Here is a 15,162-nt window from a genome sequence, read left to right as displayed (position 1 = left end):
CTCTAGCTCTAGGGAGTTTTTTTTAGAAAACAACTATTGAACATTTCTTAGTTTCTAAAAAACATTAGTTCCCAAGAAAACTGAGAAAAATTCCTGTTTGTGAAAGAATGCATTTTAGGCAGAACTTACACTACAGTGTTTTTTTTGCATTTGTGATACCTCCAATATCTAAACAATGCCTTCAATAAACAACACAAGGGCATTTTGTTTCCAAAATAATAGTTTATTGCAAGAACACTGAACTGTTGCATGATCGCGTTACCTCAGGCGACTCAGTTTCTAAGGACGTGCTTGTAACATCATCCCTCTCTGACCAGACTATGACGATGGGACTTTTTCAAAAAGGAAAATGCTCTGTTGAAAAGTCAACTGTATTTATCGATGGGCTCAGTGTTTCACGACTTTCACCACTCTGCTTCACTATGCCTACACACACTCATTTGCCGGGTATGGGAAGTGGGGGCTTCCTTGGTGTGTGGACAAAGATCTGAACAAAGCCACTCTTGCCATCTCATGGTGATGTATCAGATTGAAACCATTCCCAGAGGCTGACACTAAGCAATGAGCAGCGCCAATCCTTTAAATAGTTTTCTAAAATGAAAAAATAAAAATGTATTTTTACATTTTGGCACCAAGGGATAATTTTTGGGGAAACTTAACTTCAGTAAAATGAGCCAAACTAAGAAAATGGACAGTCCACTCATGAGATTTGAGAATGGACAGAATCATTCTTTTCTGCGTCTCTCGGCTTCTTCTTATCTACACTAGTTTTGTTTTGTTTTAGCAAAAAAAACAAAAACATGTATAAGGTTCTCATCTCATTAGCTACACCGCTTATCCTCAGTAGGGTCGCGGGGGTGCTGGAGCCCATCCCAGCAATCATCGGGCAGTAGGCAGGGGACACCCTGGACTGGTTGCCAGCCAGTCGCAGGGCACACGGGGACAGACAACTCACTCGCTCATTCACACCTAGGGACAATTTGGACCGGCCAATTTACCTGAAATGCATGTTTTTGGAATGTGGGAGGAAACCGGATTGCCTGGAGGAAGTCTGGAGCTGGATTTGAACCCACGCAGGAGGTTCCCATGACATGAACTGTGCCGCACATGCGCTAACCACTGCGCCGCCGTGCTACCTTGTATAAAGTTTTATTTGTTAGACATATTCTTGAACCTGTGAAAAGGGATTTGTCCTTTGGTTTCAGTGTATAATACAGTATTTAATTTTATCATAAAAAGTCCTATGGTTTCTACATCACAGATTTTGCCTAGCACCCGTTATCCTTGGGGCTTTTAAGTGTATACTTTGGTAGACACTTTAAAAAAAGGCGAAAAGACATCAATCGATTTTGAACATGCAAGGAGGGCCGGGAGAGTATATCTCAGATAAGAGAATTCCATCCCTTTCTAAAGCCCTCCTCCTTTTTATCAAATCTTCAATGTTACCAATGCTTCAAAATATATGTTGATTTGTTGCTCTCCTAACCAAATCATGACAAACAATGGAGTTGATTTATTTGTAAACATGTCTGTGCCTTCCCAGAAACGAACTACACCTCACGTCACCTGCTCGAGCACCCCGGTGACCCTTGTGAGGATAAACAGTTTGGACAATGAATCACTGAATGCACGTCCTGGTGAGGAGGCCTTTAGCTCCATCAAGTTGCCTGAGAAAAACAAAACACTTGAATTGTAGATATTGAACAGGATATATTTGAATAAAACCCAACAAAAAGAGACAAAAATGCAATTGAGTATTTTCTTAGTTTGATTATTAATCAGATTTAAAATCAAACACTGTGCTGTGCAACAGGTAACAACATAGAAATGTGTTGAATACATTTTTTATAATACAACAAAATAAAATTAATACAAAATAAGAATATGTCAATGTCACTGTACAATATTTTACAGATATAGCATTGTTTCTTTTAGTCCATTATACATTATCCAAATATAAAAATTTTCATTTATTTTGCAAATATTATAGAGTATTTTTCAGGGGTGGGCTGTCAGGGCCTTCTCTGCTTGCCTAACATTACAAATCCATCCATCCACCCATTAGCTGCGCCGCTTATCCTCAGTAGGGTCGCGGAAGTGCTGGAGCCCATCCCAGCTGTCTCCGGGCAGTGGGCAGGGGACACCCTGAACTGGTTGCCATCCAGTCGCAGGGCACACAGAGACAGACAACTCACTCATTGACACCTAGGGACAATTTGGACCGGCCAATTAACCTGAGAAGCATGTTTTTGGAATGTGGGAGGAAAGTGGAGTGCCCGGAGGAAACCCACGCGAGCACGGGGAGAACATGCAAACTCTGCACAGGAAAGCTGGTAGCTGGATTTGAACCCATGACCTCAGATCTGTGTCACGCACGAGCTAACCACTGCTCCGCCCCTACAAATACATCGTTATCATAATCGTAACAAAAGTGAATTTCATTTTTAATGTATTTTTCCAAAGGATTTACATGTTTATAGTTATTCTCCATATTTTGTACTTACCATAACACATTTTATCTATTTGGTGGTAGCTCTTTACAGCCGTTTTAGGTTAGAGTTCTTATCCAATCAGAATTCAGAAGAATATAACAACAGTTTGGTCGCAGAAATGTTTGCGAAGCCATTTTCAAGATGTACCTTTCAAGGGAACCATGATCTCATGAGGATGTACCATTCTGAGTACAGTGGAACCTCGGTTCTCGACCATAATCCGTTCCAGAACCCTGTTCGAAAACCGATTTGATCGATCATCGAAAATCTTTTTTCCCATTAAAAGTAATGTAAAATCGTTCCAACACCCTGAATGTTTACCATGAACGTAAACATGAAGCTAACCCAGGCTAATCGTACGTTCGCGTTATCGTAATCTTCGAAAGATTACGCTAACATGAACGCGTAAAAATAAAAAAATCTGGTCGTTTACAAGTCATTTAGCACCACAAGTGGCTAGCGCTTCATTGGAAAGGGGGCTCCGTTCCAACACCCTGAATTTTGTGCTCCGTTCCAACACCCTGAATGTTTACCTCGAATCATAAAGCTAACCCAGGCTAATCGTACGTTCGCGTTAGCGTGATCTTCCGTACGAAAGATTACGCAAACATGAACGTGTAAAAATAAAAAAAAGGATAAAAAAAATAATTATGAATAGGATTTCTTACCTTTGTGGTGGTCAGCAGAAGACGCAGGTGGACGGTGGGGAGAGAAAAAACATCAAAAGTTTTTCAACCTCTTCCAAGACTTGCGGCAGTTGCTTGCTTATAGCGCTAACGTCATTAGCCGCATCACTCGATTTCACAGCCTCCTTATTCTTTACTATCGTACGTAGATTTAGCCATGCTGTATTCACTAGCAAGATTGGAAATTCGTGCACCTCTTTCATATTTAGCTATTATGTCTTTCTTAAAGGCAATAGTTGGACGAACAACTTGTTTTTTTTTTCACCTGTCCTGCTTGCACCGACCTTCTTCGGAGGCATAATTAGGGGCTAAAACACCCGTACGCCGCTGAGCATCGCACCCTAGCGTACCGGCGTTCGAACTCCGATTTTTTGACCGAACAGCGAAGCAAAAATTTCTCGAAATTTTTGGTCGAACACCGATTTGTCCGAACTGAGAGGCGTTCGAAAACCGAGGTTTCACTGTAATTTTGAATTCTCTTATACTCAAATGTTTGCATTATTGTGTATAGTTTTACATTTTAACTTCTGACTCGGGTTTATTGATATGTACATGTTTAGGGAAATAGCCAGGGTTGGGTAGGGTTACTTTAACTTAATTATTTCCAATTACTTTTGGATTACTCCAATACCAAATATGCTAATAAAAGACAAAATAAGCTAAATATAAATAAAATGACTACATTTTGTGCAGGCTTGGGGAGTATATTTCGTATTGGAGTAATCCAAAAGTAATTGAAAGTAATCAAGTTAAAGTAACCCTACCCAACCCTGGAAATAGCCTGTGTTGTACACGATTCAGGAAATGTGACTCGCTGTGCGCAGTGTCCTTTTGTGTAGGGTTTCGTGAACCGCGATTCCCTAAACCAGGGGTGTCAAACTCATTTTGACTCGGGGGCCACACGATAGAACAAATATTCTGTCGGGGGCCGGACTAGTAGATTAAAGAGAAAGAGAAAGAAAAAGAGAGATTAAGGCATAAGAGAAAGAGAGGGCGGGACAAAGAAAGAGAGAGGGAGAGAGTGTGAGAAACAAAAGAGATGAAAAGAGAAGTCGTGAGAGAGGGGGAAAAAGGGAGAGGAAGAAAGAAATCCAAAGAGGAATAGAAAGACAGAAGGAGAGAAAAGAAAGCGCGAAGGGTAGGAAGAGAGAAAGAGAGAAAAGGAAAAAAGTTAGAGCAAAAGAAGTTAAAAAGACAGAGAATGAAAGAGACAGAGACAGAGAAAAGGAGAAAAGGGGTGGAAGAGAGAGAGAGAAGGAAAAAAGGGGTGGAAGAGAGAGAAAGAGAGAGAGAGAGAGTAGTCGTTGAGTAAAATAATGAAAATAATCCACAGAGTGTATAATTTGACCACTAGGTGTCTTCGTGAGAGGCACCTGGCTTTGGCAACATCAAGTTGACATACTTCAACCTGCAGCTTGTTTTTCTCTTGCGCTTCTCTGAGTTTTGTCCCGCGGGCCGGATTCAATCAATCCCTTAGCGGGCCTGATCCGGCCCGCGGGCCGCCTGTTTGACACATGTGCCCTAAACGATGGTATTTGGATGGATTTTTGTTGACGAAGTAGGACATTACTGAAGGCCTAAGTGTGAAATGCATGGTCCCTACCTGTTATTTGAAAATTCTAAATGCAAATTGTCAACAGGATCTGAAACAATATTGAAACCCAGTTTTAAAATGCTTTCTCACCATCTTAATCCTCATGTTGTCCTTAGGTCAAAATGACTTGCCACTGTGTTGTTAAAAACCCATAAAACATCCCCTAAATGATCATTCCTTTAACTCACAGGTGTCAAACAGGCGGCCCACGAGATAACACTCAGAGAAGCGCAAGATAAAAACAAGCTGCTGGTTGAACTATGTCAACTTGATGTTGCCAAAGCCAGGTGCCTCTCACAAAGACACTGTACTTTTATTTATTTCTCTCTCTCTCTCTCTCTCTCTCTCTCTCTCTCTCTCTCTCTCTCTCTCTCTCTCTCTCTCTCTCTCTCTCTCTCTCTCTCCTCTACCCCCTTTTCTCCCACTCTCTGTCTCTTTCTCTCTCTGTGTCTTTTTTAACTTCTTTTGCTGTAACTTCAATTTTTCCTTTTCTCTCTTTCTCTTTCTCTCTTCCTACCCTTCACGCTTTCTTTTCTCTTTTCTCTCCTTCTTTCTCTCTATTTCTCTTTGGATTTCTTTCTTCCTCCCCCTTTTCCCCCTCTCTCACGACTTCTCTTTTTATCTCTTTTGTTTCTCACGTTCACTCCCTCTCTCTATTTCTTTGTCCCGTTCTCTCTTTTCTTTTCCCTCCCTCTCTCTCTTATTTCTTTATCTCTCTTTTTCTTTTTAATCTACTAGTCCAGCCCCCGAGTTAAAATGAGTTGGACACCCTTGCAAGTTTAACTTTTGTTAAAGTTAAACTAATGTTTAACAATAAAAAAAAGGAAAGATTAGTTCAACACATTAGAAAAATGTAAGCTGTCTAGCTAAAAATGAGGACAACAGTAGGGTAAAGCCCTTACGTCAAAGTTCCTCTTCATTCAATTACTAGACGCAAGAGGAATGGATAAATAGCGTCCCCTAGCGTACTCTTTGCGCAACAAGGATGAGGTTTCGTCGAAATAGAGAAATACTAAACAGGAATTACACAAATCTAAACGCTCCATTCAAAAAATGAAACCGTCAAAAGAATGTAATAAATTAAATGATACACATACCTGTCAAGCTCCAGGGCTCCATGCCCTTACAAACTGTCGTATTTTCCCTTACAAAATACAAAATAATCTTACACCATCTATTTTTTTAAACGTGTTTATTGATGTTTAACATGGTATAAGGTACATGTGTTTTGTTATATCATATATATTGTTAATGAACATTTTGTTGTGAGATCCTGAGTTGCTCGAGATGAATGAGGTTTATTCAGGGATCAGAATGGAGATTTTCATTTTCAGCTGAAATAGCCAGGGTCCAGGAATAAAGCAGGGCGAAGACCCCCCCCCGCGCTAACACCCCCCCCCCCCCCAAGCCCCTGGGTTTTAGGCAATTTACTTGTCCAAAACCATGCTTATATTTATCATTCAAGTAACATTTTTAGAAGATTAAAATAATTTGCCCACATAACTGATTTTTTTGTAAATACTGCAAGATAAGTTCAAATGCAGTTCAGTCCCTGCAGCTTGAGCAACAATGCGGCCAATTTTTCTAACGGCCGCCAGGGTGCGCCAGAGCAATAAAGGAAAGAGTGAGACAGTCGGATTTGGAATTTGTTTGCTACGCAAGAGAAAAAGTAAAAAAGTCGGAATGCCTTTGGGGTTCAAAAACAGCGGAAATCCGCGGATCCGCGGAAAATTCTGATCCCTGTTTATTATAAAAAAAGGTTCAAAAATGAAGTCGCTTGGACGTTCACTGTAGAAGGAAAAATACATGCAAATAGAATTAGGTAGAATAATACATTTTCTTATTCAAATTATGAATTCATTTTCTGCATTCAATTATTGTTGGTAATATACTGATTAAAGGGATAACCACAAACCTGTCTTTTTTTATGTTCTCATTTTATACTTCCTTTTTTTCTTAACCTCTTTAAGCAACATCATAATTCGTTACATAATGCATCAAAGCAAGTGAGCCGTTGGAGAGCCGGCTCTCTTTAATGAGTTGAGACGAAAAAGCCGGTTTTCTAAAAAGAGACGGACTTCCTTTCATTACATCATACCGCTCGCTTCGTTCGCAACGGAAAAAAAACAATACCGAGAGAGGCTACCGCGGCAAACGCGTTTGACTTGATTGATTTGCCGTTTTGTGATAGTTGGTGTATACCGGATGGTACCCGTCATTGACAAATTTGCGTTTTTCCGTAAAGATTTTCTCATACGTCGTAAACGTCTTAAAATGCATGATAAACGTACTTTGTACGGCAAAAACGTACAGGTTGACATGTATGGATACACAGGGTTGGGTAGGGTTACTTTAACTGGATTACTTTCAATTACTTTTGGATTCCTCCAATACCAAATATGCTAATAAAAGACAAAATAAACTAAATATGAATTAATTTACAAAATTTTGTGCAGGCTTGGGGAGTAACGGAACACATGGAACGGCAAAAATGATGTTGGCAATCTGTTTGGATTTATTTTCATTTAGTTTCTGTCGCATTTTATGTTAGTTTTGCCGGAGATCAAAGAGATCAAAGCCAGGAGAGAAAGCTTACCACGTGTTGTGAGTCATTATTTTATTCATATTTAGTTTCTTTTGTCTTTTATTCGCATATTTGGTATTGGAGTCATCCAAAAGTAATTGAAAGTATTCAAGTTAAAGTAACCCTACCCAACCTTGTGGATACATGCTCTCACCACCTCTGGCTTGACTCTTGAGAGGTGATGTGGTTGCATAGCAACGCCAACCTCAGCAACGTTGAATGACTCAAAACGTGTTAAAAATGCCACTGCATCCATTACACAAGGCTTTATACTATATAGTTTAGTATCGCAAGTTTTGATCAGCACTTTGTAAATAAAGAGCACCTTTACGCGCATTTCGGGTCCCGTTGAGCCGGCGTTATGCCGAGAAATGCATCCCTGCCGAGATTTGCATCCCCTCGCTACAACAACCACTCTTACCTCGTTTTATCTCACTTTTATATCACTTTTTGGGAATGTCATGGCGAATATATAACCAAAACCACTTCGTCTTGCATTTGTTGGGAATGTAATAAAACTTAAACCATTCCTTCTTTGTATTTGATGTGAATGTAATCGAACGGTAATGCACACCGTATATAAATCACTTTTGAGCAGGTAACATGTTTATTTTGCCTTTTTCTATTCAAATCGCTCGTATTGAAACCGTTATGCACTCTACCAGAAAGCTTATTTCTGCATAATAAGCTTTACGGTAGAGCATAACAGCTCTCAAAAGTGATTTACCGTAAATTCCGGACTATAGAGTGCACCCGATTATAAGCCGCACCCACCACTTTTTAAGTGATTTTCCACTTTTGTTCTTACACAAGCCGCTCCTGTGTATAAGCCGCGTGCGCCCGCATTGAAACTTATGACACAATCACAAATTTAACTCAGATCAAGGTTTGAGCTCCACGGTTGTGATTTTGTAGAGATTAATTGTTCTATATTCTTTATCAATTGTCCATTATTCGTCAAATCATAATGCATTACAAAGACAATAGACCGAGACACTTGCTCCCAGCCAAGAGGCTAAGTCAAGGTCTTAGCCTCCTAGCGACACAATCTTAGAGTCAATAGTGCAAATTCCTAGAACTACAGTCAGCATCATAAATAGAAAATAATACCCATAATTAACGTATGATGCAGACTTGTAAAGTCCGGGTCCCGTTGAAAGTAATCCAAGGAAACAAAATGTATATTTCCAAAGTGAAGGGTGGGAAAAATATATCCACTATTGTCCGCTGCGACAACAGACAGATCTACCGGTAACTCAGCTTTACCCCAATTCCCATCAGCCCGCGTTTACTCCACCCCTTCTTTTTGATTGGCCCGTAGAACACATAACAGAATAAATCTCTAAAATAAATACATTACAAAAATATACAATTGCAAATACATATTATACATGGTTACACATATTTACGATGAAAGACGGTACACCGGGAGAGTTTTCAAAGCTTTAATAATAATAATATAACTTTCATCCCAAACCGTGCCTTTGAAAGGTACCAACACGCTAGTAGGATCACGCTCGCAATGCATCAAATGTGCCTGTCAAATCAAAAGCAACCTGTAATTTTGAAATTCACGGTTAATCGTCCTCAACTTCCTCCTCATAAATATCGCCATCAAGGGCGTCTTCCTGATTATCGGAACGTACCTTTACTTAACAGACACTGTATGCAGACAATGTATGCATAACCTTGGAGGTTGCAGTCTTTCTTGGCGCACATATTTTACTGGTCTTAATCTTACCCTTTATACTCCAGCGCCGTTGGTGGCCGTTAGAAAAATTCCATATATTGGCCCCTTCACTGAATAAGCCGCAGGGCTGAACATTTGGGAAAAAAGTAGCGGCTTATAGTCCGGAATTTACGGTATATACGGTGTGCATTGCCGTACGATTACATTCAAAACAAATACAAAGACGGACTGCTTTAAGTTGTATTATACAGGGTTGGGTAGGGTTACTTTAACTGGAGAATTTACAATGACTTTTGGATTACTCCAATAGCAAATATGCTAAAAAAAGACAAAAGAAACAAAATATGAATAAAATGACTATATTTTGTGCAGGCTCGGGGAGTAACGGAAGACATGGAACGGCAAAAATGATGTTGGCAAGCTGTTTGGATTTATTTTCATTTTGTTTCTGTCGCATTTTATGTTAGTTTTGCCGGAGATCAAAGCCGGGAGAGAAAGCTTACCACGTGTTTATTCATATTTCGTTTCTTTTGTCTTTTATTAGCATGTTTGGTAGTGGAGTAATCCAAAAGTAGTTCAAAGTAATCTAGTTAAAGTAACCCAACCCAACCCTGCCAGTGAAGCCCTTTGAGACTCTTTGTGATTAAGGGCTATACAAATAAAAATGACTTGACTTGACTCACAACACGTGGAAAGCTTTCTCTCCTGGCTTTGATTTCTTTGATCTCTGGCAAAACTAACATAAAATGCGACAGAAACAAAATGAAAATAGATCCAAACAGCTTGCCAACATCATTTTTGCCGTTCCATGTGTTCCGTTACTCCCCAAGCCTGCACAAAATTCTGTAATTTTATTCATATTTAGTATATTTGTCTTTTATTAGCATATTTGGTATTGGAGTAATCCAAATGTCATTAAAAGTAATCCAGTTAAAGTAACCCTATCCAACCCTGATTATATTCCCAACAAATGCAAGACGAAGTGGTTTTGGATATATGTTCGTCATTACATTCCCGAAAAGTGATATAAAAGTGAGATAAAACGAGGTAAAAGTGCTTATAGTAGCGAGGTGATGCAAATCTCGGCAGGGATGCATTTCTCTTAATTACACCGGCGTTAGGACCCGGTTGCCTCGCTACCGAGCTAACGGACACCGGTTGATGTCTCGGTGTGCTGAGCATCTTCTCACCTGAAGAGGACCGAACCTTCTCCCGGGTGCTGCTCACACGCTGAGGGGTCCAAACGGAACCGGGGTGAGGACCACTTCCTCCGGAGTCAAAATCTAGATTAGATCAACCCAAATCTCGCGTAAAAGACCCCCAGCGTCGCCGTCTCAGCCATGAGCCAGAGGTTCACCGTCTCCAAAAGCGACAACGTCGGGCTCCCCGCGGACATCCAGGGGGAGGACAACCTCATCTTTGAGGGCGACAAACAAGCGAGCGGACCGGAGGCGGAGGAAGAAGCCGGGCCCGAAAGAGCAGAACCGGCTACGTCCACGGTGGTGACGCTGAAAGGTAGGACGGACAGCCGCGCGGCTACTGGCTACATGCTAGCACAGATGTCGGGGGTTTTAAAAATGGATTGGGCCACGGGAAGGTCACCGTCTGGGCGTCTAGACGATAATGAAACACAACGTTTTTTTTTAATTTGAGTGATTTTTTATAGGGTTATTTTTAAAAAGGGGGAAAAATAATTAAAATACAATACAGAAACACCTGTGTAGATGATAACCCAAATGTTGTCAAAAATGGACCATTCCACATTCATATTTTTCAGTCAAAAATAACATTACAATTCACCTCAGCTAAGGAATTTGTCCCTTAATCATTGCAATTCCACTTATTACACGTTAATAAACCTGACAACACAAAGCAGAACCTCTTTACTCATAGCGAGACAAACTATATAGAAATACAAAAGACAATTTGTGCAGTGAATACAGTGGAACCTCGGTTCTCGACCATAATCCGTTCCAGAACCCTGTTCGAAAACCGATTTGTTCGATCACCGAAATCATTTTTCCCATTAAAAATAATGTAAATCGTTTTAATCCGTTCCAACACCCTGAATGTTTACCGTGAATGTTTAACGTAAAGCTAACCCAGGCTAATCGTACGTAATAGATTACGCTAACATGAACGTGTAAAAATAAAAAAAAAAGAATAAAGAAAATAGTTAGGAATAGGATTTCTTACCTTTGTGGTGGTCAGCAGAAGACGCAGGTGGACGGTGGGGAGAGAAAAATCATCAAAAGTTTTTCAACCTCTTCCAAAACTTGCGGCCGTTGCTTGCTTATAGCACTTACACCCTTAGCCCCATCACTAGATTTCCCAGCCTCCTTATTCTTTAGTATCGTACTGATTGTAGATTTAGCCATGCTGTATTCACTAGCAAAATCCGAAACTCGCACACCTCCTTCATATTTTGCTATTATTTCTTTCTTAAATGCAATAGTTGTACGCACTACTTTTCTTTTTTCACCTGTAGCAACTTTGCTGCTTGCACTGACTTTCTTCGGAGGCATAATAAGGCGCTAAAACACCCGTACGCCACTCAGCATCGCACCCTAGCGTACGCACTCACACATTACCGCTACTACTACAACTACTACTACTACTACTACTCAGGTGGTAGAGCGATCGTTTTGGGATTAAGGGATCCCAGTTCGAATCCCGGCTTGTCCGTGTTACATGTCAAAGTGTCCTTGGGTAAGACACTGAACCTCCAATACCCCCAATAAGCAGGTTAGCGCCTTACATGGCTGCACAGATCATGGCCGCTATTGGGAAATGTGAAGCACACTGTAAAGCGCTTTGAGAAGTCATTGACTTAAAAAGCGCTATATAAATGCAGCTCATTTAATTTAATTTTTACCGGCGTTCGCACTCCGATTTTTTGACCGAACAGCGAAGCAAGAATTTCTCGAAATTTTTGGTCGGACTCCGATTTGTTCGAACTCAGAGGCGTTCGAAAACCGAGGTTCCACTGTATATATTTTTTTGCAATTCAATTTAGAAATGTCATACATTCTGGAAAAATGAGTTTCTTTCTTTTTGCATTATAAAACAATATTATGCCCATTTTTAAGCTTTTACAGAAAAACTTTGATTTTACATATCACTCATTGACCTCTTTGGGCAGCACGGCGGCGCAGTGGTTAGCGCATGTGCGGCACAGTTCATGTCTTGGGAACCTCCTGCGTGGGTTCAAATCCAGCTCCAGACTTCCTGTGCGGAGTTTGTATGTTCTCCCCGTGCTTGCGTGGGTTTCCTCCGGGCACTCCGGTTTCCTCCCACATTCCAAAAACATGCATTTCAGGTGAATTGGCCGGTCCAAATTGTCCCTAGGTGTGAATGAGCGAATGAGTTGTCTGTCCCTGTGTGCCCTGCGATTGGCTGGCAACCAGTTCAGGGTGTCCCCTGCCCACTGCCCGATGATCGCTGGGATGGGCTCCAGCACTCCCGCGACCCTACTGAGGATAAGCGGTAAGGCTAATGAGATGAGATGAGATGAGATGAGACTTATTGGCCTCTTTATACTTATAATCAGTATCGGCCCTGAAAACCAACCCATACCTCTCGATCCCTAGTGGTCGAGTGGATAGGGTCAGGCGCTCTCCCCGATGTGATCTAGGTTAAATTGCCGTTGCATTCAATACAATTTTATGCAATTGTGAACAACCATCTATGTCTTATGCGGCCTTGCCTTAGGTTAAGGATTTGCAAGCTTTTTATCATTTTGTCGGGCTGATAATGGCATACAGCCTATATTTTATTATATATAATGCATGTTTTTATCAGCATTTTTCTCGCGGAAAACCAAGAGGGCTCGACCTCACTCCGATTAGCTCTGGATGCCCTCAAGTAAATTTTGTCACCTGATCTTGACCTTAAAAAACAGCAACACGTTGTTTGGATTAAGGGGTTTAACCAGAATTTTTTTGACTTGCTTTAAACAAAATGGCGGAATCCTTTTAAGGGTTTTTTGTACAGTGTAATTCAGAATTTTCTAGGGTTGTTTTTAACCGTTGTTGTTTTTTTATTCAGTGTGCCAGAGCAAAACTTCTGTGCCTTTAGACATTGTCTAGTCTGCTGCAGGAAATTGCCCAATGCCATTCATTGCTCAGTATCTTTGTTATTCCACAGATCAGCAGGATACCTGTATCATTCTTCCAATATTAGTATTTGGCAGCAGATGACTATTTTTTTTTAATATGCTGATTATCTGATCATGAGAAATATATTTAATACTATATTTATTTTGTTTGATCAAATTAATCAAATAATGTGCCCAATTTGGACACCATTTAAAAAAAAATAATAAAAATAAACCAAATAATGTGCAAAATTTGCATGTATTTTGGCAGATTTGATTAATAATTTTCTTACTTTACAAAACAAACCATAAACTATATTAGAACATAGAAAATGTTTCACTAGCACATCATTTCATTTTATCACATCCACTACACAGCGTTATCTCCAGACAGAAGAGCAGCTTCAGCGACAGACTGCTGTCACTGTCTTGTACCACGGACAGACTAAAGAGATCTTTTTCCTCATGCCATGAGGCTCTTTAACTCCACCCGGCGGAGTAAAGGCCCACATTAAACCACACCCCCTACATTGCATATTACCGTACTTTTATTGCAGTGTGTATTTTATGTAGCACTATTTAAATACTCTATACAACACGCTACAGTGGGTATTAGCACGTCACATTGGGTATTTGTATATTGTATTCCTTTTGCTTTATTATCTTATTGTTCTCAGCACAGGGATGCTGCTGGAAATGTGAATTTCCATGCGGGGATGAATAAAGTATCTATCTATCTATCTATCTATCTATCTATCTATCTATCTATCTATCTATCTATCTATCTATCTATCTATCTATCTATCTATCTATCTATCTATCTATCTATCTATCTATCTATCTATCTATCTATCTATCTATCTATCTATCTATCTATCTATCTATCTATCTATCTATCTATCTATCTATCTATCTATCTATCTATCTATCTATCTATCTATCTATCTATCTATCTATCTATCTATCTATCTATCTATCTATCTATCTATCTATCTATCTATCTATCTTTAGCATTTGGTTTTAGAAAAAAACCATTGAAATATATTAAAACTTGAGAAACAGGTTAAATACACAAAACAAATGTTACCTTAAAGAATATTATTTTCAGTATAACCTGCATTCCCTCCTGATGTAAAGTGAAGAGAAATGATAAGTGAGACTTTATTTTGTGAAGTAATTAAAAAAAAAACTTTGTGCTGTGATTTACTTTTTTAACATTTTAGATGGAAGATGTTCTAGAAGATTTGGAATGAAATAAGTGTGCCTTGGCTAAAAGAAATTGAGGATGGCTGGCCAGGAGCAATCTGATCAAGCCTTTTTTTTCTTTTCCTTTTTTTTTAGGAAAATGACCGATTAGTTGAGATGACCCAATTTATGGGTTTTTGTCAGTAAATTCTAAGAGGTTTAAGCAAACCCAATTTTTATTTACTTGTTTTTAAAAAAATAACGTCTTTGGGGGGGTTATTCATTTTGGGGGGTTGTTTTAAACAAACAAGCTAGTATCTTGTGTTCAATCCAAAATTACCAAATTCGGTGGGTTATAATAAACAAGGCGCACAATATTTTGGGCTTCATTTGAAAATGTTTGAAACAAATCGCTCACTTTTGAGTGCAAAGTATTCATTATTTTGTATGAAACACATTTTGTTGACATTAACAAAGATGCATCAGAATAAGTGCAAATAAAAAACAAAAATTGGAAATACTAGACAAAAAAATATCAAAATAAACAACTTCTACAAATTAAAATATTATAAAAAATTGTTTTTCACAGACTTGCTAAAACTGGTATTTTCATGTTAACTAGTATATGATTGATTGAGTCATGCGGACTCCTTTGCACATCTGTTCTCCTCTGCACTACCGTACTCCATTGTTATTGTTATTGTATAGTGACTTGTTTACCTGACTGCCCATTTTGCACATCTGTTCAGCTGCTCCTCTTGCACTCTTTGCACTACTGTATAGTCTTCATAGCTATAACTGTTTAGTATATTATTTAGTAATTCAATACTCCAAC

At 39.4% G+C, this 15,162-nt stretch overlaps 1 protein-coding gene across 2 annotated transcripts in view; it reads left to right on the top strand.

Annotated features, from left to right (window-relative positions):
- The first annotated feature begins 10,205 nt into the window (after positions 1 to 10,205).
- The window catches only part of slc12a5a (solute carrier family 12 member 5a), a 320,066-nt gene continuing 315,109 nt past the window's right edge, over positions 10,206 to 15,162 (top strand). For both annotated transcript variants that reach the window (XM_088339009.1, XM_088339007.1), the window contains exon 1: positions 10,206 to 10,561. In XM_088339009.1, coding sequence (XP_088195135.1) covers positions 10,387 to 10,561 — 175 coding nt within the window. In that variant the 5' untranslated portion in view covers positions 10,206 to 10,386. The remainder of the gene's footprint in view (positions 10,562 to 15,162) is intronic.

The sequence above is a fragment of the Urocampus carinirostris genome, chromosome 6, assembly GCF_059441175.1.
Source record: "Urocampus carinirostris isolate Australia breed hairy pipefish chromosome 6, RoL_Ucar_1.0, whole genome shotgun sequence".
In the NCBI taxonomy this organism is placed as follows: Eukaryota; Metazoa; Chordata; class Actinopteri; order Syngnathiformes; family Syngnathidae; genus Urocampus; species Urocampus carinirostris.
Note: the sequence above shows the minus strand (reverse complement) of the source record. Positions and strands in the feature narration are given on the sequence as shown.